Source organism: Vulpes lagopus, chromosome 7, assembly GCF_018345385.1.
Source record: "Vulpes lagopus strain Blue_001 chromosome 7, ASM1834538v1, whole genome shotgun sequence".
In the NCBI taxonomy this organism is placed as follows: Eukaryota; Metazoa; Chordata; class Mammalia; order Carnivora; family Canidae; genus Vulpes; species Vulpes lagopus.
Genome location: NC_054830.1, coordinates 64,986,696 through 65,011,226, shown reverse-complemented (window position 1 = coordinate 65,011,226; position 24,531 = coordinate 64,986,696). Strand labels below are relative to the sequence as shown.

Sequence of the window (24,531 nt, the reverse complement as noted above, 5' to 3'; positions counted from 1 at the left end):
GGAGTCATCACTTTTAACAAACAAGATGAAACAGGAGTCATCACTTTTAACAAGAATGTTCTTTATTTGTACAAAGCATTATAATTTTCCTCAACATTCTTCATTTATTTGTCAACAAACTCTTGACTATATTCATTAAACAAATTAACAGTGTCAAACTACATACATTTGACTATCTGTCAACCTCCAAGCGCTCAACTTAGAGACAAACAAAAAAGTGCTTGGAGCACCAAATATCAAGAGAAAAAAACCCCAGAAAAACAACTCTGAGAAAGGTCAACAGAATTACTTTAGAAGCAGTTAAAGGGGATGTTTTTTTTTGCAGTGGGGATTAGATTCCTGAGCACCATCAGATTTCTGCACTTTGGGACATTAAGCAGGTTATCAAAGATCCTGGGTTGGCAGATGTGACAAAAGGAGGAAGAAAGTGGGAATGGGGAACAGAGGAGAGGCAGAAGGGAGACAGGGAAGGGAGACGCAAGAGGGGGAAAATTGTGCCTAAAAGAAATAAAGTTTGGAATTTGTCATGAATTAAAGAATGAAAAACAAAAGTCACAAGCCTGGGAAATGGATTATGAGAAGAAAAAGCCTGGGGTTTTATACCTTCCAGGAGGTGACCATAAATCCTAAAGCCACAGAGTGGCAGGCAATGAGGTGCATCTGAGACTAAACTGTTTTTTTTTTGGGGGGGGGGGGGAGGGTAAGATATTGGCACACGTGCTTGACGAGTTCCACTCTACACTAATGATTTACAAGCATATGCACCCAGAGGACAGCCACCCCAGCAGGTCAAATGCCTACCAGGCAACATAGAGGAGCTCCACGCCAAGTGGGTCTGGAGAAATAAAAATTCAATCAATGTTAACGCCAAGCGAAGAGACAACAGATTTCATTCCCCGCCCCCCCCATAACCTTTTAGTAGTTTCCTAAAGCTAAACCATCCCAACCACCTGTAATAAGCTAGTACTGCCAAATCCTATACAATCAAAACAGGCCGACCATGCTCAAAAGCCCCAATTTTTCCTGAGCTTTGACTGCCTCTGTGACCTGGAACACAGCAGGCAGCATGGAAATCATTATTACTTTTTTTTTTGGGGGGTGGTGGTGGTGGTGGTGGATGGGGACCAAAAAACTGCCAGACCACATATATAAATAATAAGAGATCAAATCGACTAATCAAATTTAGCCGCTCAGAATCCCTCTCGTCAAAAAGTCATTACCTTCAGAACTGACTTAGCAAAATGGGACTCTGCTATTCAGATGCTCTGACGGAAGCGCTGGTTTTGGTCATTTTAGTCAGTTTTTATTTTGATCTTCTCAGGCTCTTCTGGAGAGGCCTACTCTCCCCATCAGGGAAAGAGCCTCTCAGGACCGCACCACGTTTCAGGGCGGTACCTGCCAAGGTGCCAACGTCTTCCCGTCCCACTAGTTGTCTACTTCCTCCTCTTCGTTCTGTTCTTCTTCTTCCAGCCTTTCCTCGTCTTCATCGTTGTCGTCATCCCTGCCCTTGTCTTGCTCCTCTGCATCGGTTTTTTTGTCTTTGTCCTTCTTCTTCTGCTCGGAAGCTTCCTTCTTGCCTTTCTGCTCTCTCCTGTACGCTGTGAGGAGGAAGGCGGTTAGCGGGCAGGGCTGGACCAAACCCACCGCAAGCAGCCAACTCCGCCGCACGACCGGAGAAGCCGGGGCCGGGAGGGAACAATAAATCTGCTCGGCATCACAAATCAGATCAGATTCGGCGCCGATCGGACGGATCCCGAGTCGCAAACCAGATACTCGGTTCCTGTTCCTACGCAGACCCCAGCTGCGAAGGCTCAGGGCGGCCAGGTGAGCCGGTCACACGGGACGGACATGGCCTTGGCCGAACAGAGCAGAGGGACGTTACCTTCCAGAGCTTCTTTCAGGGGGGTGACGAACCGCTGGAACTCCATCTCCTCCATGGCTGAGAGCACGTCACTGGCGTTCAATGTCTTGCGTTTTCCCTTCATCGCGAAGTTGTTGGCACTGAAAGAAAAGGGACATTCGGGCCTGAAAGGGGGCAGGGCAAAGCCTAGGTCAGGGGTGCACGGATGCGTCCCTCCCCTTCCCTGCACAAAAGGGTCAAAGCAAAGGGATTTTGTCTTATTTTGCTTCAGACCTTGCGAGCCCTGGGCGAGGGCCCGACCTCCGCCGCACCGCGGGAGGGCACCTGCTGGGGGTTCGCGACTCCAGGGTGCGGAGTGGGGACCGGGCGGGGGGGGGGGTCTGTGCGGCTCCCTCCCTCCCGCCCCAGCCCCAGCCCCAGCCCCAGCGCCAGAGGAGCTCTCGCGGGCTCGGCCCGGCTCACCAGGAAGTGGCGTACAGCACGAAGACGCTAGCGGCGCGGGAGATGGCGCTGCGGGCCTCCTTGGAGATGTTGACACCGTCCGGGAGCTGCGAGAAGAGCGCGGGTGAGTAACGCTGCGGCCCGGGACCCGGACCCAGACCCCGGGACCCGCTCCCCCGCTGCCGGCTCGTCCGCCCCGCGCCCACCCGCCAGCCGGAGCTGCCCACCGCTTCCTTGATGATCCTGGTGATGACAGCATTGGGCAGGTTTAGGTCCTCGGGCCTCTCCGCCATGGCCGCCGGCGCCGCGGCCCGCGCCTCCGCCTCGAGCCTCTCCTCCAGGCCGCTCCGGCGTCCGGACTTCCCGCGTCGCCGCGCGCTGACCCAAGGAGGCTTCCGTCCCGCCCCCCGGGGCCCACGCTGCGTCCCACAGTGCCCCGCGCGCCATGGCCTCCCTCAGCACCCGGCCCCGCCCCCGCCCCCGCCTCGAGTCGCCCGAGCGTCCGAACTCTGCACCCCGCTACGGCGTTGGCCTTCCCGGGTTCTCGTCCGGCCTCCCCCCGGGGACCCAGCGGCCCCTTCCCAGGCTCGTGCCCCTGCTGCTGGCCGCCGCCACGTCTAGAGACTCCTCCTTCAACTCAAGTATGGCTCACCGGGCTTCCGTCCCTTCCCCACAGTGCTCTGCGCTGTTGCCTGGCAACGCGGGCGTGGGCGACGGAGGCGGGGGCGGGGCTCCTTCCGACGCGGGGCGGGGCCTCCCGGCCGCCCGAGGCCCACTCTCCCGCTCTGCGGTATCGGAGCGAAGCGGGTATCTTTTTAAAAAAAAAAAATTTTTTTTTTTTTTTTTTCAGTTCTGCGGGACCTGATGTCCGTCTTGGAGCTCTTGACCCACCCCTCCCAGCTTTGCCATAAGCGCAGTACGGAGAATCGTCGCCTGGAAGTGTTGCACGCAAACTCCTTTGCGGGCGCAGCGCTCAGGCTGGGGACGTAGACGCGGGCGGGGCTCGCCCTGGGGCCTGGGTTCGGGCCGCCCAGGAGGAGAGCGCGGCCGTGCGTTCACTGAGAGCCAAACCCTCTTAGCGTTCTGTGCGTCTTTTACTTCGTTGACTTGTGCACAATCCGTCTTTCCCAGTCGCAAGCATCATTAGCATGGTTTTGCACTGGCTTTTAGGTTGCATCATTGCATAGAAATTATTCTCATTCTCCCTGAGCTCGGATGCTTTTTTTTTCCCCCCTTAAAATGTGCTGTCTTATGTCACCCTTAATTTTCCTTTTTTTTAAAAATATATTTTTTTAAATTTATTCATGAGAAACACAGAGAGGGAGACAGGCAGAGACACATGCCGAGGGGGAAGCAGGCTCCAGGCAGGGAGCACGATGCAGGACTCGATTCCGGGTCTCCAGGATCATGCCCTGGGCCCAAGGCAGGCTAAACTGCTGAGCCACCTGGGCTGTCTTTAATTTACTTATTTTGAGTAATTTCTTTTCTTTTCTTTTCTTTTCTTTTCTTTTCTTTTCTTTTCTTTTCTTTTCTTTCTTTTTTTCTTTTCTTTCTTTTCTTTTTTTCTCTTCTTTTCTTTCTTTTTTTTTTTTTTTTTTTAAGATTTTCCTTGTTTATTCATGAGAGACACAGAGAGGCAGAGACATAAAGGGAGAAACAGGCTCCCTGCAAGAGGCTGGTGCTGTGGACTCCATCCCAGGCCCCGGGGGATCACCATCTGAGCCAAAGGCTGATGCTCAACCACTGAGCCCCCTCAGGCATCCCTATTTTGAGTAATTTTACCAGGAACGTCAGGCTGGAGCTCATGACCACAGAGTCATGATCAAGAGTCACATGCTCTACCGCCTGAGCCAACTGGGTGGGCATCCCAGTTTTCCAACTTTTGACAGAGACATGAGTACAGAGAAATACTTCCCTATTAGGAGAAAAACACCAGCAAATGTGATGATAAAGGGCAACGAACTGGATTAGTTAGAGATTATAGGGTTTGGTGGGGGAAACTCTCCATTTGGATGTAACAGGCCTGGTTTAAAGATACCAGGAGGCTCTCAGCTCCAATTGCTGTATAGTTGGAACTGTGAGCCGTGATGTCATATATTTTGATCTTTAAGAGGAACCAGAAATCTGAACACCGTGGACTATCTCTACTTAAAAAAAAAAAAAAAAAGAAAAGAAAGATTCAAAGTGCAGGCCAAACAAAACAAGTCATCGGGCAGCTGTGATACCATGCCAATGCTGCGCTATCTTTGGTCTAATTTATAAGCTCTTGAGAACAAGGACTTATTTTGTTCATTACTGTTCTCTATGCCTGTTACAGGTCCCATCACATATATGGGACAGTAATGTGTTGGATAAAAGGAAGAAGAAATGGATACTGTCCGTAAAAAGTTATTAGGAACAAAAAAGTTATTAGGGAACAGGTGGTAGTGATTGCCTAAAATATTTCTAGAGAGAGAAAGATGATACTGTTTGTTGATCCCATATTATATATCATACATAAAAATACATTATTTCTCTTAATGCTTCTATAATCCTATTTAGGGATTTCTCTTCCCCTCTTTATATGAGGAAACAAGTTGAGAGAGTTGAAGTCACTTGCCTACGACCATACAGCCAGTAAATGAAAAGCCAGAGGCCTCTGATGTGACTGTAAGTCTACTGATTTGCTGCTTGAGCAAACCCATTGGTTTCTGCTGGGTATTTTATTTTTTTTAAAGATTTTATTTATTCATGAGAATATACAGAGAGGAGAGAGAGAGAGGCAGAGACACAGACAGAGGGAGAAGCAGGCTCCATGCAGGGAGTGTGATGTGGGATTCGATCCCAGGTCTCCAGGATCAGGTCCTGGGCTGTAGGTGGCACTAAACCGCTGAGCCACCAGGGCTGCCCTCTGCTGGGTATTTTAGCTGCCTGTATGAAAATGGGAGCATATTGAAAAATGAAGCATGTTTTCCAAAGGTTATGAGCCCATCTAAAGCCATCTCAAGCACTTCTGTGATTATATTCTGATTTGATAGGACTTTTTGGAGATGGGTGGTATCTTCTCCCCAATGGCTAATTAAGGGGAAAAGGAAAGGATGCCAATACTTATTTTGAATTATGTGCCAGACCCTGTAATATCCATTAACTAATTTTTGTAATGACCCCGTGAAACAGGCTTATCCTCATTTTGCAGATGAGGAACCTGTAGTACAGATTGCTTAAGTCCCAGGTTACTCAGCTAACTGGCCAAGTGGAAGACTTTATGAAGTCAATCTGCTCCAAAAACTCTTGCCACTCTACTTCATGCTGAGATGTTTTCATACTTCCTTGTTACCCAGTCTTTTAAAAATGTTGATTATAATGTAGTCAAATATTGTGTTATAGTGATGCAACAATTCTATATATTTCTCAGCAATCATCCCAATAAATATATTCATAGTCCCTATCACCTATTTCACGCTTACCACCCCCTCACCTCCCCTGTGGTGACTGGTTTGTTCTGTATAGTTAAGAGTCTGTTAGAAAACAGACTTGCGTCTTTTTTCTCTCTCTCATTTTATATCTTAAATTCCACATGAGTGAGATCATATGATATTTGTCTTCTCTCTGTCTGACTTATTTCACTTAGCATTATACCCTCTAGCTCCATTCATGTTGTTGCAAATGGCAAGAGTTCATTCTTTTTAATGGCTAAGTAGCTTGTTACCCAATTTTTTTTTTCTTTAAAGATTTTATTTATTTGAGAGAGAGGTAGTGAGAGAGAGCACGAGCAGGGAGGAGAGGGAGAAGCGGTCACCCTGTGAGCAGGGAGCCCGATGTGGAGCTCATCTGAGGACCCTGGGATCATGACCTGAGCTTAACTGACAGGCACGTAACCGACTGAACCAACTGAGCCACCCAGGCACCCCAGCTTGTTACCCAATTCTTAATTATCCTGTGACCATCATTTATGATGGTATAGGTTCAATAGAAATATTTTATGCTTTGAGACCAAATTAAGATCTGGACTGCATGGCTAATGCATTATATGCTCTAATTGTGTGGTGGTTGTTTCTTTAGAGGGCTAGAAAGCTGCAAGATTGGCTTTTGTCCTAAACCATTTGTAGCTATGCATTTGCCAGATGAGAGTCAGTGGGATGAAACCACCTGCAAGTTGGCTATTTGTCAGCATCCACAGTGCTGGGCAACGATCCGCCGGATTGAGAGGGGCCACCCTCGAATCCTGGGCACCCCCCGCAAAACAACTATCGATGATGAAGGTGAATTAGTCAGCCCTGCTTCTTCCTTACAATATCCTTGAATTATTTCTGTTTGGGTCCCTTTTGACATACCACATGTTTTCTTCTGGTCTATTTTCTCAGACAAACTCCCGATGCTCACCATTGTAAACGTGTCAGATTCCTGCATACGGGCCAAGAGACTTGCTCATCATCATTTATCAGGATTTACCTTTACCAAACCTCCCTCTTTATTGTGTCCTGGTTCAAAGGTTCACTCCAAATTTCAAGGCAGGTAAATTATCATGGAATCCTCTTTTATGAGCCTCCTATCTCAAAATTCTGGCTTGACTTCCTTCACCCATGTAGTAGACTTTGACCAGTTCAGTTAGAGAAATGGAATTAGGTAGTGGGAAAGCATTATTTGTGTTGTAGGAGTTAAAATAGGGGTGTGTTACTTTGCTAGGGTCATCCTAACAAAGTACCCTAGACTGTGTGGCTTAAACAACACAAATTTAGTTTTTCACAGTCTAACGGCTAGAAATCCAAGATTAAGGTGTTGATAGTTGTTTTCTGGGGAACCGTTTCTCCTTGCCTTGTAGGTGACCATTTTCTCCCTATGTCTTAACATGGTTTTCCTTCTGTGTGTCTTTGTCCTAATTTCCTTCCTTCCTTCCTTTCTTCCTTTTTTTTCTTTCTCTTTCTCTTTTTTCTCTTTTCTTTCTTTTTCTTTTTTTTTCTTTCATTTTATTTATTTGAGAGAGAGAGAGCTGTGCCAGAGAGCCGTGCCATTTATTTGAGAGACAGAATGCATGTGCCAGAGGAAAGGCACAGGCCAGGGGAGGGGCAGAGGGAGAAGGAGAGGGAGAAGCAGACTCCCCACCAAGCAGGGAGCCCAGTGGACATGGGGCCCAGGACCCCGGGTTCATGACCTGAGCCGAAGGCCCACGCTTAACTGACTGAGCCATACAGGCGTGAAACTTTAAATTAAGTTTTAAATTTTAATTCCAGTATAATTAACACAGTGTTATATTAGTTTCAGGTGTAGGACATAGTGATTCAACCATTCTCTGTTACTCAGTGCTCGTCATGATAAGTGAACTCTTAATCCCTTAATTTCCTCTTCCTCCTCTTCTTCTTCTTTTTTTTTTAAAGATTTTATTTATTCATAAGAGACACAGAGAAAGGGGCAGAGACACAGGCAGAGGGAGAAGCAGGCCCCATGCAGGGAGCCCGATGTGGGACTCCATCCCGGTTCTCCAGGATCAGTCCGTGGACTGAAGGCGGCGCTATACTGCTGAGCCACCCGGGCTGCCCTAATTTCCTCTTCTTAATAACAGCATGAGTCATATTGGATTAGGACCTATCTACCTCTCTGTGTGACTTCATTTTACCTTAATTACCTCCTTAAAGACCCTATCTCCAACTACTGAGGGGCTCAAATTGTGAGGTATTGAGGGTTAGGACTGAAAGTAAGAATTTGGGGGGCACAGCTCAGTCCACTGCAGGGGGTATCTCAGCCTCTGCAGGTTATCAGAACACTGTGTCTACACACACGGTCTTTCTTATCTTTTATTTTTAGGCGTGAAACTATTTGTAAGCTCTTGAAGGCAAAAGCAGTGATCTCCTTTTGAATCTCCTACAAAGCCTAGGTGCCTAGTTAGTGCTCATTAATACGGGAAGCTAAGGGACAGGGATCTGCAGAAAACTGAGACTTGGAACCCCTGTGGTTTGGAACCAAAGCACACCTAGTGGCCCCTTGTTCCTTTCTCCTGTTTAATGTAAGCAGCCCTTAGTGGTTTCCATTAGACTAAAGACAGTATGAGAAAGGGTAGGACGGTAGGACTACTTTCTGGTTCTCTAGGAATTGATCCTTGGGAAGAAGGTGGCTTCTCCCAGTCAGGGCCTACGAAGGCAAAGATCATGACATCACTCGTGTAGTCACTCATTGAATTCACAAATGTATTTTGGTGGGGACCATTGGCTGGGTTCTGGGGATTCAGTGGCAAATAAGATACAGTCTTTACCCCTAAAGGGCTTGCAGCCTAGCTGGGGAGGCAGAGAGGGACACTCCCAGGTGCATGGAAGCACATGGGAAGGGTTCCTCACCCAGGGCACTATAGTTTGTGCAGATGGCACTTGTGTCTGTACCTGAAATTCCAGCAGTCTGGTGAAGTGGGGGTTGCAGGTGGGAGGTGGCCACGAAGAGAGTTCTAGACTTTGGAAATAACATATGCAAAGGCCTGGAGGCAAGAGGAAGTTTTTCAGGTATCAGGAGAAGAGCTCACTGAATGTGAAACAGAGCAGGAATGGGAAAGTGGTCAGAGATGAAGCTAAGGAAGCTGGAGTAAAAAGCAGTGGCCTAAGAGAGTGAATCATACACATCCTGATTCTGTTAGTTTCACTGTCCTTTGAAGACTTTTTCACCTTGGGGAGTAGGAGTAAAGGAATTAATGATCACATGTTCAGCCACCCTTGATGTGCTAGCAAAGAAAGAAATATTTACATGCATTTCTGCAACATTTTCTGTGGTAGATTTAAGATGTCTCGGTGCAAATTCCTTGACACTCCTCTCCTTGAGAAATGGGGTCTGTCCCCTCCACTTGAATCTGGCAGGCTTCATAACTGCTTTGAGCAATAGATAGGATAGAAGAGACGCTGGGCCAGTTTCTAGTCCCAGGCCTTAAGGAACAGGCAGTTTCTTCTGTTTCTTAAAATACTCTGGTAGCCCTGAGCTGCCATGGGGAAGTTCCCTTAGCCTGCCCTACTGGAGGGTGTATGGTTAGATGCTCCAGTTGATGCTCCTGGATCCAGCCTTCCAGTCCTTTCCTCTAAAGAACTAGATTTAAGAGTAAAGCCATCTTGGACTCACTAGACCAGCCTGTCCCTTCAGCTGAACACCACCAAGTAACTACTACTGATCACATGGGAAGAATCATCTACCTGAGCCCGAACCAAATTCCTGACCCACACAATTGTGAAATGTAATTAAATGGTTGTGGTTTTAAGTCACTACGATTTTGGTAGTTTGTTATACAGCAATTTGTAATGGGAGCATCCTCTTGGCATACTTCTTTTGTGTTTTGTTTTCCTTTTTTTCTCACAGTGTCAATGTACCTTGTTGCAATGCCCCCATACTACTAAAGAAAACAAGTGTCTTTTCTTTGTTCCCAAAGTGCTCTTATATTCAAACAAAGAGAAACTTAACTGACAATCAGACCCTCCTGTGTTGATAAGATAAAGTGTTAAAAAGCTAACAACTTGCTTCTAAAGGAAGATAAGATTTAGCGGAAGTACCCTGTTTTAGAGGAGCATTGTCTTTTTTTTTTTTTTAAAGATTTTTATTTATTTATTCATGACAGACACACAGAGAGGGAAAGAGAGGCAGAGACACAGGCAGAGGGAGAAGCAGGCTCCATGCAGGGAGCCCGACGCAAGACTCGATCCTGGGTCTCCAGGATCCGGCCCTGGGCTGAAGCCAGCACTAAACCGCTGAGCCACCCGGGCTGCCCAGAGGAGCATTGTCTTGAGTGTAATTGCTTCCACCTTGCTCTTTTGCTCTTGCTAATATTGAACTAAATTTAACCTTTTTAAAGATGCGTGGTATTCAAGGGTGCCTGGGTAGTTCTGTCCGTTAAGCGTCTGCCTTCGGTTCAGGTCATGATCTCGGGTCCTGGGTTGAGCCCTGCATCCTGAGATTGAGCCCCGCGTTGGGCTCTATGCTAAGTGGGGAGCCTACTCCTCCCTCTCCCTCTGCCATTGCACCTGCTTGGGCCCTGTCTCTTAAATGAATAAATAACAGCAACAAAAAAGCAATGGCCTACATCACAATGTCTGTTTTGGAGGTGTTTCAGAACAAACACATACAACTTAAGGAAATGAGGAGACCCTACATTCATTTGTTAAGTATTAACCCTCAGGTTTTCTGCGGATAAGCAGAAGGCTTTTCCTCATAGCACTGTCATCCCAGTAAGTCTTTTGTGTTCCTATATCATATTTGGAAACTCATTTTTTTAGGCCTCAGAAGGATTTACCTAACAAAGATGTAATCGGCGATACTGATAGATCTCCTAAAGTAAATCACAGATTAACAAAGGTACTTCCTCAGCATTTTCTCTTTACTAGTGGGAATAAAATATCTGTCTCTGTTTAACATTGAGGGTGACTATAATCCAAATAATGGCAATGATAACTAATATTAGGCCCTTAAGTGCTGGTCTGCAGAGATGCCTATACGTACTCTATAGTTTCCAGAAATCCCAGACACCAGTGGGATTGATTTTTGGCTGTTTGGCATGGGTAAGACTTTCCTGTCTGTATCCTACATAGAGCATGTTCAGCTACTAAGTCAACCCTATCATCTCATAATATGGGGAAATTAGAATGCTGGAATGTCACACCTAAAATGGGCCTTCAGGTCATCTACTTCGAAGACTGTCAAACTTTTTAAACTATGACCTACAGTAAGAAATACATTTTGCAACAAAAGAGCATAAAACAATCCTTACCCTAATTATGAGTGATCTACTCTGCTATTTTCTGTCCTATTTTACTTTTTTTTTTTGAGAGGGAGAGAGAGCAGAAGTGCAAGTGAGGGGAGGGACAGGGGGAGGGGAGAGGGAGAATCTTAAGCAGGCTCCATGTTCAGCGTGGAGCCTGATTTGGGGCTTGATCCCTTGACCCAGAGATCACGACCTGAGCCAAAATCAAGAGTTGGCTGTTTAACTGACTGAGCTACTGAGGTACTCCACAACCCAATTTTTAATAGGTTTTTCCGCCCCCCTTCCTGTATCCTACCAGGGGTATGGACAAGATGGTTTATAAGGTTTCCTTAGCACCACTGTTCTAATATCCTAAATGGCTGAACGTGAAAAGTGTTGTGACCTTTTATGTAGATGTCTCTAATCATAGACAGGCTATAAAAGCAGAAAACTTACTTCTGTCTCTACCAATTCCCTCCCTGTTCTCAAATTGTATTGTGTTATCTGCAAGGGATCTAAGTGTTTGGAGTGGAGTAGGTGGAACGAGTAGTGTTCCCTCAGGTAAGCCCCAAGTTACTCCCTTAGAGGTATGGGGTGGGGAGTTGCTCAGTGCCACCCTAATGTCACAGGGAGGTGGGAGGTAAGACTTCACTGAAAGAGTTCACTCTTGTAGACACCTGTACTGCTGTCAGGTTTCTCGAGGAATTGTTACGAAGACAGTATGGGGAAGAGAAATATCTTTTTGTTGTCTTCTGCACTACCTGACCCTTTTCATTAGCATGATAATTCAGTTTTTAGGCCTGTCCTGAATACTAGCAGGAGCTGGCACCTTCTAGCCATCCATAGGCTTTACATCTTTCTCTTAGCTTTCAGTGCTGAATTTGAATGAGACACAACTTCCCAGCCCTCAAGATGTTAGAAATATGGTTGTAATCTGGATCCCAGAACAATCAGAGAAGCAGATGAGGTGAGTATTGTGTCCAGAACTTGGGAGCCTTCCAGCCTTCTATTCTGCCTTTTGCAGGCCTCCTATCTGTCATCTCCTTTTTAGCCACCTCATTGCCAGTGACAGGAGGCCAACTAGAGAAGGTTATGGTCTCTTGTACTTGCCTCTTGCTCCACTGTGGCTCTATTTAATGCACTTTCCACTTCCTGTGGTGAGGCTTCTCTACATCAAGTCCTACGTGGCAGTAAATAGCATGCAAGACTGGGCCCGTGTATTGTGAGGTCTAAGAAACAGATACTTCCTATCAGTTTTTCTTTTCTTTTCTTTTCTTTTCTTTTCTTTTCTTTTCTTTTCTTTTCTTTTTTTTCTTTTCTTTTTTTCTTTTTCTTTTTTTTTTTTTTTAAAGATTTTATTTATTTGAGAAAGTGAGAGACAGCAAGGGGGGAGGGGCAGAGGGAGAGAGAGAGACAGAGAGACAGAGAGGCAGACTCCCCACTGAGCAGGGAGCCTGACACGGGGCTGATCCCTGGAACCTGGGATCATGACTTGAGCTAAAGGCAGATGCTTAACTGACTGAGCCATGCAGGCAGCCCTTCTCAGTTTTTCTTATTAGCCATCCCCAGCTAGTGAAAACATTTTCAGTGAAGCATGTGACTCTTTGGTCTCAACTACAAGGCCTGGCACAGTGGCACAAAATAAATAGCATGTCGGGGATCTCTAGGTGGCTCAGTGGTTTAGTGCCGCCTTCAGCCCAGGGCATGATCCTGGAGTCCCGGGATCAAGTCTCATGTTGAGCTCCCTGCATGGAGCCTGCTTCTCCCTCTGCCTGTGTCTCTGCCTCTCTCTCTCTCTCTGCCTTTTGTGAATAAATAAATAAAATCTTAAAAAAAATTAAATAGCATGTAGAACTTGTGTACAAAGTAGAAGGATTTGGCCAAGGCCCAAAGGCTTGCTAATACTGATAATCTTTAGAAGAAAGTGTTTGGCTTTTCTCTCGTAAATGCTGAGGCTTTCAGATTCTGTTAAGTGACCAGATATGACATGTTTTAAGAATTTATTTCATTTTTTAATGATCCTATCAGCGCTTCTGCATATATGTATTTGTGTGTGTGTATGTATATGATGTAAACAAACAAACAAAACCCTAATGGTATATTTCCTTTTCAAAAAAGCCTAGAGGTGGGTTGGCCAGGTCTAGTGCATTAGTTCCACGAGGTCATCAGAAACCAGAACTCCTTCTGGCTCTCTGGTCATCATCCTTAGTCCATGACTTTGATTTTCTCATGGGGTATCTCATCGGGTCTTTTAAGATCTAAGTTGACTGCTAGAGCTCCATGTTCCAGGCAAGGAGGTGGAAGATGACAGAGCAAAAAATACTTGAGCACCTCCTCTGTGCCAAGCAGTAAAGAATCTAGTGAAGAAACAAATAGACTTGCTCCCTGTCCTCCTAGAGTCTTGTGATGGTGGTAGGGGGTGGGGTTGGGGGTTCTCAGGCCTTACAAATGTCACCAGACTTAAGTATATAATTACTAAGTTGGATTAATGCTTTGAAGGCAAATAACTGGATTGTATGAGAGAATAGTAGGGCACCTAATGTAGACATGAGATTAGGTCTTCTTTTTCCGAAGCTTCTGGGTCAGTTGGTTCCTCTAGGCTTCCAACCAGCCATCTTTGGGTACTGAATAGAGGATAGAAATCTTCAAATATCCTTGGTGCTTCTGTTTGAGAGGTCTGGGAATAAGCTGTGGTTATTCTTTCAAGTCCAGCTGAGAAGAAGCATGTTGTTCCCAGCCAGGACTGGAGGAAGGGAAGAATGAAATCTACAGTGGTAAGTTGGATATATTGGCCAAACCTTTATGAGACTAGACTGTAGAGTTTTGTTTTGTTTTTCCTTTCTGGTGCCTTCCCCTTTCCCCCATTCTTATTAGATAAAAGTTGCCAAAGAAAACCCCGTTTAAGGAATAATTAACAAGGCATTTTCTGTTCAGAGACTCTCTTCCCTACCTCCTCCCTATAGGAAGATGAAAGGCATCTTGAAGAAAAGTTAGCAGGAAGTGTTGGGTATTCCGGGGTAGTTTTTGACTAACTAAAGACAAATTCCCAGTGTGATAGAGGGAGAGCTTCAGTGGACTAGAGGTTACAATGGCCTGGGGGTTCTCATCTCATGCCACCAATTATGGGTAAATATAGCCTTGGGTAAGTCACAGAACCAGAAGGTTGCTACATCTGCTACTGTAGTGTCTCGGTCCACTTTGTTCATTGCTGAATCCCCAGCGCCAGTCCTGTACCTGGCACATAGTTGGTCAATAAATATCTATTCAGTTTGCTCAGTGAATGAATTAATAACCCTTTTGGGAGAAAACCAGAAACAATTAATCCTTGTGACCTGAATTCAACAATCGGGTGGGGAGCCAGAGAGGGAAAAATACGGTGGCCTTCATGGTGCAGAGGATGGGGAGCTGCTGGAGCGGGTCTGGAAACAGGGAGCTCGGCGTGCCAGGGTTTTGTTTGGGAGGCCCGGATGTTGACCAGAAGGAGTGGCACTCAAGAGAGTACTTCATTTCCATTTTTGCTTTTCTAGAAAGACAGTTTTCTCTATGAAAAGCAGAAAACAGAAACGCCGCTGGGACCTCCGGGGATGATTGTGCCCCCTCCATCACCAGTAAACTTTTTTGAGCAACTAAGTACAGAGTCCATACCTTTCTGGAACCAGTTTGACATGGTCCCTCAGGATCTACTGAAGGAGTGAGTATCTCTGAAGCCTGGGGGAGAGCCAGAGTACGTGCTCTTCTCTGAAGCAGCGAAGGCATGAAGAAGCATGCTCTTTCTGGGGAGGGAAGGGAGAAAATTGTCCTGCCTGCTTGTTCAGTGAGTTCTGAGATTTACGAATGTACAGTAATCACCGCCAATTATCAAGTACTTAGCACTTGTCAGTCTCTGCCTGTTCTCTTATTTGAACCTCCACGAGGCACTATTACTCTCTTTTTCTTCCTATTTTTAAAGTAAGCTCTACATTCAACGTGGGGCTCGAACTCACGACTCTGAGATCAAGTGTTGCACGCTTCACCGACTGAGGTGGCAGGTGCCTCCACTCTCTCTTCTTCATGGATGAGTTATGGATAAGTGAGAGGCAGAGGGGAATGTGGCTCGGAGTGAGACAGCCTTTGGATTTCATATTGAAACATCCTGGTTTTGATACATTATCGAGCATATTTATGCTTTGTTCCCTCATTTGCAAAATGGGGATAAGAAGGCCTGTCCTGATGAGTTGGAAGGTGTTACCTGATGAGTGCCTGTTGGCATAGGCTTTTTCAGGCCCAGAGTAGAAATTTATTCAAATTTGGAGCCCTTTTTATCCTGTTTTTTCCTTAGCCACGCTCGCCAAGAGGAACTGTTGCTGACTGGCTGTCTCTGTCCCCTTCAGCCTCTTGCCCAATGAAGGGAAAACCATGCCTTCTCTGGAGATGAAGACACAATTGGCCATGATGAAGAAGAAACCACCCCTGCAAAAGAGCCGACCCGACAGTGCCATTTCTGCTAAGATGTTTTTGTCTGTACACCGTCTCACCCTGCAGGTGAGAGCTAGGGAGCCTTGAAGAAATGTCTAGGTCCAAATCCAAACTCATTTGTCTTCAAGGCTGGAGGAGGTTTTTTGTTATTTTATTTTATTTTATTTTATTTTATTTTATTATTTTATTTTATTTTATTTTATTTATTTTTTCATTCATTCATGAGAGACACAGAGATAGAGGCAGAAGGAGAAGCAGGCTCCATGCAGGGAGCTGGATGTGGGACTCGTTCCCAAGTCTCTGGGATCATGACCTGAGCTGAAGGCAGACGCTTAACCGCTGAGCCACCCAGGCATCCCAAGGCTGGAAGAGTTGACTTTCTCTTTCTTCTTATTTCTCTCCACCTTTCCACGCTGGACCTAAGCCCCACAGAAGGACTGGGCTATATGTAGGTGAAAGCCAGTGCATGGGGAGGGGTTTGAGGAATGTTCCGTTTCTTCCGCAGTTTGTTCCCTGCCCTGTTTCCTCTCGCCAGAGCCCAGGTATGAGGCTGGTTGCACTGGGTTCTCAAACAGTGCTTGTCGGCTGGGTACCTGCATGTGAGGGGTATGTTTTGGGAAAAGGAAGCACCTTCAGTAGAGCTTTTCTTCTTTTTTCTCTCCAGAGACCAGCATTGAGATATCCTAAACATTTGAATAAATTCTATTATAACCTAAACACAGAAGGTAGGTTTTCTTGATGCCACCAGATCCTCCGGCCCTGTCCCCCCTCAGCCCACAGTTCTCATACTTGGTCTTGCTCCCAATTTGATATGTTTGTGGCCATAGTCACATAGGATCATGTGTAGAACTGAGGAAGCTGCGGATTCAGGAAGCAGCCCCCAACCCTCCCCATCACAAATGGCTCGGTTCTGATAGAGGATGTCCCCATTGTGGAGCAGGGCCCAGCAAGCAGCTCCCCGGGAAAGCTGGGAGCTGTCAGGGAGAAGAGGATTGAGCTGGGGCTCTGGTCACCAGGTCACAAGAAGCAGCAGTGGCAGCAGAAGCAGCTGCAGCAGAAGTTGAAAACACCACCTAGGAGACAGGTAGAGTGGCTGTGAGGGAAGCCCTAGGACTGGCTGGGACTGGGCTGAGGGGAGCAGCCTGAACTGGAAAGCGGTGCACAAGGTGTGAGTCTCCTGTTCTCTGTCTGGTTCTAGATACAGAGAGTTCCTGTCAGCTTGCAGGTACTGACTTCCTTCTTTCAGACTCTTTGTGAAATGTTTTCTTCACTTCCGAAGGGCCTAATTCAGTTCCTCCTCATATGGGTTTCAGGAGGCCAAAAAGAAACCCAAGAGTGATCCAGGGAGCCATGACATTTTGCACAAATGTTCAGGTGCCGTGGCTTATGGCCCGCGCTATGGTAAGGAGAATATGGGCTTGGGAGGGATGGAATCTCAGGACGTAGCTGAGGGCAGGAAAAGCTGAACATGTCTGTTATTTTGGGACCTGCCTTTGTTAGGCATTCAGAATTCTCAGAACGTTCTGGCTTGGCTGGGCTACCGTGCATCATCCTTCTATCAAATATTTACTAAGGAAGCAGGCTGGGCCAGATGTCTGCTTCATGTGAGCATTCAAGAGAGGATCATGAGCATGAGTCAGAGTCATTTTTCCTCAGGTCTTTAGGAAAAGCAGAGTGGTTTGAGAAGGAAGAGCAAGCAATGAGTCAGAACAGAGCCAGGGCTCCTGACTAGCCCCAAGAGGGTTCTAAGGAAGCGGAATCCAGCCTCAGCACCCCCCTTCCCAGCCACAAATCAGTCCCTGGAGGCTCAGGTTGAGATCAGCACATTAGACCCTTCCAGGAGGCAGGTGGCCAATTCTTGACAGGTGATCCTTTTCCTCTGCTGAAGACCTGAATAGGTAGCTCTCCTTTTTGGAATCCTTATCACATGTCTGAGCTGAAGGATATACTTACCCTGGTCCCTCTGATGTTGCTCAGTTGGAGTGCAGAAAAAAGAAAGGGAGTGAGAATCCCCCTAAACCTTAGGAGCTGCTTTAGCCTTGCTCAGATTGGACCTTGCTGACTACTTCCTTGTCAGAATTGGCTCTCCCCTACCTCCCTGGGGCAGTGGGAGGGCTCAGGTAAGATGTTCCCTCAGAAGGGTGTTCCTCTCTCAGTTTGTTTCCCATCCTACTGGGCCCTCAGATGCCAACAGTGGCCCCTGACCTGCAGATTCAAGAAGCTTCCTGACCTTCATGTGGGAGGTAGACAAAACCAGAGCTGTGGCCCACGATGGGGCTGACGGGTCCAAGGTTAGCACCCCATCCCGGGTGGTCAGCACATCCCTGAATTCATTCAGGTGCCTTTCATTTCCTCTTCCTGATGTCTCCAATAGGAGCAGACTTGCTTGGGTGACCGGGGTTGCCTTTTTGAATTATGTTCTTGGGGGATCCCTGGGTGGCGCAGCAGTTTAGCACCTGCCTTTGGCCCAGGGCGCGATCCTGGAAGACCCGGGATCGAATCCCACGTCGGGCTCCCGGTGCATGGAGCCTGCTTCTCCCTCTGCCTGTGTCTCTGCCTCTCTCTTTCTCTCTGTGTGACTATAATAAATAAATAAAAATTTAAAAAAATATTTTAAAAAATGAATTATGTTCTTGGAGCAGTGGCCTGGTTGAGAAAAGCCCTATGGAAGAGTTGATTTTTGCATTGGATCTTGGATGTGTGAGAGTCTTCCTGATACAGAGGAGAATCCCAGAAGTGGGAATGGACTGTGCAGATGAACCTGGGCTGTGCAGGGAACACAGTGGTCCCTCGTGGCCGTGGGTTATGTAAGAGGCCATGGTAAAAAGGTCAGGCTGAAGAGGTAGGCGGGAGCTTGTATAACTGCTAAGACGTTTGACTATGATCATGGTGTTCTACTGTGACTGCATATTTGAAATCAACTAAGGAGCTTTCTTTCTTTCTTTCTTTTTTTTCAGAGAGAGAGAGAGAGTGCATGAGTGGGGGGCAAGAGGAAGAGGGAGAGAGAATCCTAAGCAGGTTCAATGCCCCAGTGCAGAGCCTGACATGGGGCTCGATCTCATGACCCTGAGATTATGACCTGAGCCCAAATCAAGAGTCAGATGCTTGGGATCCCTGGGTGGCGCAGTGGTTTGGCGCCTGCCTTTGGCCCAGGGTGCGATCCTGGAGACCTGGGATCGAATCCCACGTCGGGCTCCCGGTGCATGGAGCCTGCTTCTCCCTCTGCCTGTGTCTCTGCCTCTCTCTCTCTCTCTCTCTCTGACTATCATAAATAAATAAAGAAAAAATATTAAAAACCAAAAGAGTCAGATGCTTAACCAACTGAGCCACTCAGGTGCCCTAACTGAGGAGCTTTTAAAACCCAGATACCCAGGATGTACTCCAGGCCTATTAAATCAGAAGTTCTATTGTTGGGACCCAGGCCTCAGTGTTTTCTAGAACTTCCAGTACTTTGAGTGTGCAGTTGAGGTAAAAACCAGTGCTGGTAGGGAGCCAACGGAAGTATTCAACAAGGGAGTTCCTCAGTGGGCTTTGCTTTTTTGCATAACTCCTCTGGTGGCAGCTTGGGAGATGTTCGTTTAGAGAAAGGGAATTGAGAAAGGAGAGGATGAACGCTTTTAGGGACTAGTTGGGGAGACAGCCGATGCAGAAGAATCAGAGAACTAGAGCTTTTTGAAGAGAGGGGCTCCATTTTCAGAAGCCAGTATGGGGACTAGGGTTGATGCCAGAAGGTCAGAGGAATCTTCATAAACTGAAAACATAGGGTCAGGCTTCTTTTGCGGCTATGATGTGCAGATACCTGCCCCTTAGGTTTCTTGGAAGAACCCTAAATCGTTTTTGTACACTTGACCTTAATCCCTAATTCTGTAGTAGATGTGGTCACAGTCCGAGGTGAACCAAGTCACAAAAGGAACTCAGAGGCCAAACTCCTCACCTCCTCTAACCTGTCTTGTCCTAGATGAGGAGTCACTTGTAGGCTAGGGGGTCAACTAGAAACCCAACAACGGGATATGAAATATGGATAAGAAGATAATTGAATTGACTTTGTGGTCACTAGGTCACAGAACTCTACTGGGTCGGAAAAGTGACAAAAAGCAGCCACAGCGGATGAAGTCAGAAGGACCCACCTCGAGACAGGTAGAAGTACTGGAACCATTGTGCCTGGGCCCTGTTTCAGTTATCTATTACTGTATAACCCACCACCTCAAAGCTGAAACCACAGTGGTTGGTTGTTTCTCAGGATTCTGAAGGCTGATTGGACAGTTTTTCTGGCGTTGTTTGATGTCACTCATGCAGGCACCTTCAGCTGGCAGCTGGGGTGGGGCTGTTAGCCAGATTGCCTTAGTTCTCTTCTGTGAGGTCTCTCTTTTTTTTTTTTTTAATTTTTATCTATTTATGATAGAGAGAGAGAGAAAGAGAGAGAGAGAGAGAGAGAGAGAGAGGCAGAGACATAGGCAGAGGGAGAAGCAGACTCCATGCACCGGGAGCCCCGACGTGGGATTCGATCCCGGGTCTCCAGGATCGTGCCCTGGGCCAAAGGCAGACGCTAAACCGCGGCGCCACCCAGGGATCCCACTGTGAGGTCTCTTTATTGTGGTTTATTTGGGCTTCTTGACAGTATGGTAATCTCAAAAGCACTTTCTTGAGAGATGGGGCTGGACCTGGAACAGTGTCACTTCTGTTGTATTTTATTGGTCCAAAAAAAAAAAAAATCACAAGTCCAACCCAGATTCGAGAGAAAATGGACTCCATCTCTTGGTGGGAGGAACAGCATGCGCCTTCCAGGTTGGCCACCACCCCTGGAGGAGTCACTTGTAGGCTAGGTTTTCCCCAGTAGACAGCTGGCAATGGGACAAAGTGGGTTCTGGCTTCATCCAGTCAGCCTGGAGGGCAAAGAATTTGTGAGACGAGCTTCTCTCTTTAGTCTCAGGAGGTGGCAATTTGTCCTGTCCTCGATGTTAATTTTTTTCCAAGAAAAGCATCTTTTAGAAAAACCTTTTCTTGATTCAAATTTCCTTACATTTTAATGAATTACAGGATTCCAAAAGGAGACCACAGGTGGAATACTCTGAGAATTATCCGGATTCCTTTCCTGATAAGGATGGTAAGTTACTAGGGCGGAGGAACCTTAGTAAGTCACTTAGGCCAGGGGGAACTGAACCTGTGTTGACAAGGATGGTTTACCTCCCTGGAGGCCATAGTCCTCATCCCTCAGAATGGTCCTAAAGACACCTAGCCCTTCCTTTTCTGTCCTTCATTTGTCACAGTTGGGAGAAGGTTACGGGTACAGTTAATGGCTGGGTCTTCTTTTAGATCCTGAGGTATCCAAGACAGAACCCTCTAAAAAGGACATCAGTGCTCAGAAGGCGGTTGTGCTGGCATCCCAAGGGAGGAGCCCAGAGGACCTTTCAGACAGCACATCTAGAAGAAGGTGGAGCCCTGAGCTCAAACTGCTGAGGATTCTTCAGGCCACTGATGATGAGGATGAGGAGGACCAACTCTCTGGGTCACAGAGCGCAGAGTCTTTCAAGACTTCACAGGGCAGCCTGACTCCAGATTAGGATGCTTAGAATCCTGAGGACCCCAACCTTGGACATAAGAGCAGAAAAGAGAGAGGACTTCTGCTCCCTGGAGCCTTTACCAGGGCCTGACTACAGGGATTCGGCTTTCTTCATTCACTTCTCCTTCCCTCTAAAATAAGTGAGGGAGAAAAAGCTTCATCCTTTTTAAACGTAGATTATTTCTCTTTCATTAGGGACAGAATAATTTTAGTAATTAAACAAAACTGCTAATTAAGGAAAAGCCTCATTCTGTTTCTGCAAGGAGGGGAAGAGTTGTTTCTGTAGATCTGCTTTTTGGGTCACTTTTATCCCCACTCTGAAGCTCTAAAAGGTTTCCAGTTACAGGAGGATGTATTTTGGGACACCTGGCTAGCTCATTCTATAGAGCGTGTGAGTCTTGATCTCAAGGTTGTGAGTTCGAGCCTCACATTCAGAATAGAAATTACTAAAAAAATAAAAAAATAAAAAAATAAAGGAGGGGGGAAGATGAGTTTGGTCTGTGGGAACCCCTACTATGTGTCTGTCTTTTCGTCTCATTCCCTGGAAATGGTTTCTTTTAGGGTTGGCACCCAATGATCGTTATCAAATAATACTTGAATTAACCCAAGAGAGTCTAAAACTCCAGCTTTTCAGTGACTGAGTCTGTGGGAATGTTTTGGTGATGCTCATAAAGACTCAGAATTTCAGAGTCTCAGGGGACCTTGAATTTGGTTTTTGGAAAGATTTTTTTTTTAATGTTTTTGTCCTTAAAGTTTTTTTTTTTTTAAAGATTTTATTTATTTATTCATGAGAGACAGAGAGAGAGAGAGAGAGAGAGAGAGAGAGAGAGAGGCAGAGACGCAGGCAGAGGGAGAAGTAGGCTTCATGCAGGGAGCCTGACGTGGGACTCAATCCTGGAACTCCAGGATCATGCACTGGGCAGAAGGCAGGCACTAAACCGCTGAGCCACCTAGGGATCCCCTGTCCTTAAAGTTTTTAATAGAGAAAAATTTCAAAAATTTTGAAATTCAAGAGAATAATATAATGGAACTCTCAGTACGCAGAATGTTAGATACGGGCAGTGAAAGCCTGTGCCCTTGGCCTGTGAGCTGTGGTCAGGGCAGCTGGAGCCAGTTATTCTCTCCAGCTCTGCACCCAGGGTCAAGTCTTCCCATCCATGGGAGGTGGCTGGAAGAAGAGAGCCCTGGCTGTTGGTGGTACTCATTAGCACTCAGCCTCAGCCCCCAGTAGTTGGGGGTAGGATGAGAAATGATGACATCTTGTCCCTCTTGACCAGCTGTCTGTCTGGGAGCTGGGGGAGGGAGCCCTGTGTTTTTGGGCAGCAGCAATCTGGGGTAGTTGAAGTTGGGGTGGGAAAAGCGGAAACATAGCTCTAAAGTCATACAGCACAGACTCAGTTCCTACTGAGCTCAAACAGTTTGCTGTATGCTGTTAGGGTCATTTTCAGAGACATAACTTTTTTTTATTTTTTCATTTTTAAAAATATTTTATTTATTCATGAGAGAGACAGAGACATAGGTAGAGGGAGAAGCAAGCTCACTGTGGGGAGCCTGATGTGGAACTCAATCCCAGGACCCTGGGATCACTACTCGAGCCAAAGGCAGATGCTCAACTGCTGAGACATAAACATTTTTTTAAAAAGATTTTATTTATTTATTCATGAGAGAGAGAGGCAGAGACACAGTCAGAGGGAGAAGTAGGCTCCATGCAGGGAGCCTGATGTGGGACTCGATCCCGGGTTTCTAGGATCACACCCTTGGCCGACGGCGGTGCTAAACCACTAAGCCACCAGGGCTGCCCGATAAACATTTTTAAAAATAATTGTCACTGGACAACAGTCTGTGAATGTCTCACACTTTTGTTGGAAGTGGACTGGGTCTGACATCTTTTTTTTTTTCCCCCTTAAGATTTATCTATTAGTTTTAGTGAGAGAGTACACAAGCAAGGGGAGGGGCAGAAGGAGAGGGAGAGAATCCCAAGCAGTCTGCTCACTCCAGTGGGGCTCTATCCCACGACCCTGAGCTCATGACCTGAGCCGAAATCAAGTGTCGGTCACTCAACTGACTGAGATCCCCTGAGATCTTTTTATAAGAGAAACCTATCCCTCATCAATTATTTGGTTCCACTAAGTACAGTTTGTACAAGAAAGGCTTTAAATGTTAACTCTTTTTTTAACGTTGTCTCCAAACAGACCAAATTAGAAAGTTAAAACTGCTGCCTACTCATTCCTCTCTTCCAAGCCAAATCAAAATTATATGACATCATTTGTGTTACTAGACTGAACTATACTTAGCTGAATCTTCAGGAGTCCAAGAATCCAAGAGGTGTTATGTGGGCTGTTTTTCTGCAAATAATTATTTCTCAAACGTACATTATATTGCAGAATGACTTGTGTGGATTAACTTGAAAATTACACCTTTTTTCAACATCTTAGCCTTCCCTCAGACCTGTCCACTCAAGCAAACTCGATTTCCAGTGGTCAGTAGTGAGGTTGAGGACAGGGCAGGACTGAGCTTTCATTTGGTCATTTTATCTGAAGACTCAGAAGAGAAATTCTATTAACCAATTCAACTATTAGTCAAGCAACTCTCAGAAATTGGCAGATTCTTTTCAGTTTTGTTGATGAGCACAAAGTTACCTTTTGAATCATGACAAATTTTGAATGAGAAGATGCTTGCTGTTTGAACACTGGCCTTTGCTTCTGTTTTCAAAGGGAGGAAAAACTATTTGCGGGCTGAAACTTGTTTCACCTTTGTTACACCAATCCCTCAGATCACAAACAGAATTTAGGGCAATATAGGGCAGCCCCGGTGGCGCAGCGGTTTGGCGCCGCCTGCAGCCTGGGGTGTGATCCTGGAGACCCAGGATGGAGTCCCACGTCGAGCTCCCTGCATGGAGCCTGCTTCTCCCTCTCCCTCTGCCTGTGTCTCTGCCTCTCTCTGTGTCTATGAATAAATAAATAAAATCTTAAAAAAAAAAGAATTTAGGGCAATATAATCTGCACGCCACATTACAATTTTCAAGCAGTTCATACCCACTATTTTGGTTGGTTCTCTGGCCAACTCTATAGATAGATGGGGATTGTCTCCATTTTATAGATTAGAAAACAGGCTAGAATCCAGAGCTGATGAGAACTCATTTGGGGCTTCGAGAACCAAAAAAAAAAAAAAAAAAAAAAGCATCCTTTAAGACACTTTGCTATGATCTGTTGAAAATTCTCTCAATGAATATACAGATCTACAATGATAACAATATGAGTGGCATCTCTGGAGTTGGTCCAAAACCTTCATCCCAGGACCTGGTGGCCTTGCTGGAGAGAGAAAGTCATTTAACAGAAGTCCAAGGCCAGCAAGGGAAGGGGGCTGGGCTTAGAATCTGGGTCCTTGCTCTTCTCATCCACTGAACTCTGATGCTTCTCTAATTCCCTCTCTTTAATGCACAGCAGAGCCTGGGACAGTCTTTATCAGAAAGGAAGGATGAGATCACGTAGAAAAGAATTGACTGAAAGGAAAGAGCCCTCACGAGCACTTTGG

At 46.2% G+C, this 24,531-nt stretch overlaps 2 protein-coding genes across 8 annotated transcripts; one reads left to right on the top strand and one right to left on the bottom strand.

Moving 5' to 3' along the window:
* Positions 1–44: 44 nt before the first annotated feature.
* Positions 45–2,770, bottom strand: POLE3 (DNA polymerase epsilon 3, accessory subunit). Of its 2 annotated transcripts, none has more exons than XM_041764706.1 (4): positions 2,530–2,770; positions 2,324–2,409; positions 1,883–2,025; positions 45–1,598 (listed from the first exon to the last, which is right to left on the bottom strand). In XM_041764706.1, exons 1-4 carry the CDS (start codon positions 2,593–2,595, stop codon positions 1,426–1,428), a joined length of 468 nt encoding a protein of 155 aa, XP_041620640.1. In that variant the 5' UTR covers positions 2,596–2,770; the 3' UTR covers positions 45–1,425. The 2 variants fall into 2 exon arrangements, with proteins under 2 accessions (XP_041620640.1, XP_041620641.1); XM_041764707.1 differs by having other exon boundaries at positions 1,883–2,001; positions 2,530–2,737.
* A 34-nt stretch (positions 2,771–2,804) lies between these two features.
* Positions 2,805–24,531, top strand: C7H9orf43 (chromosome 7 C9orf43 homolog). Of its 6 annotated transcripts, XM_041764701.1 has the most exons (17): positions 2,805–2,943; positions 3,153–3,387; positions 4,844–4,951; positions 6,344–6,543; positions 6,646–6,796; positions 10,519–10,597; positions 11,849–11,949; positions 13,690–13,756; positions 14,510–14,673; positions 15,353–15,503; positions 16,102–16,162; positions 16,454–16,521; positions 16,636–16,662; positions 16,751–16,838; positions 19,495–19,574; positions 20,475–20,541; positions 20,751–21,274. In XM_041764701.1, exons 4-17 carry the CDS (start codon positions 6,393–6,395, stop codon positions 20,996–20,998), a joined length of 1,503 nt encoding a protein of 500 aa, XP_041620635.1. In that variant the 5' UTR covers positions 2,805–2,943; positions 3,153–3,387; positions 4,844–4,951; positions 6,344–6,392; the 3' UTR covers positions 20,999–21,274. The 6 variants fall into 6 exon arrangements, with proteins under 6 accessions (XP_041620635.1, XP_041620637.1, XP_041620639.1 ...); XM_041764703.1 differs by lacking the exons at positions 2,805–2,943; positions 3,153–3,387 and adding an exon at positions 3,052–3,109; XM_041764705.1 differs by lacking the exons at positions 2,805–2,943; positions 20,751–21,274 and adding an exon at positions 24,441–24,531 and having other exon boundaries at positions 3,103–3,387.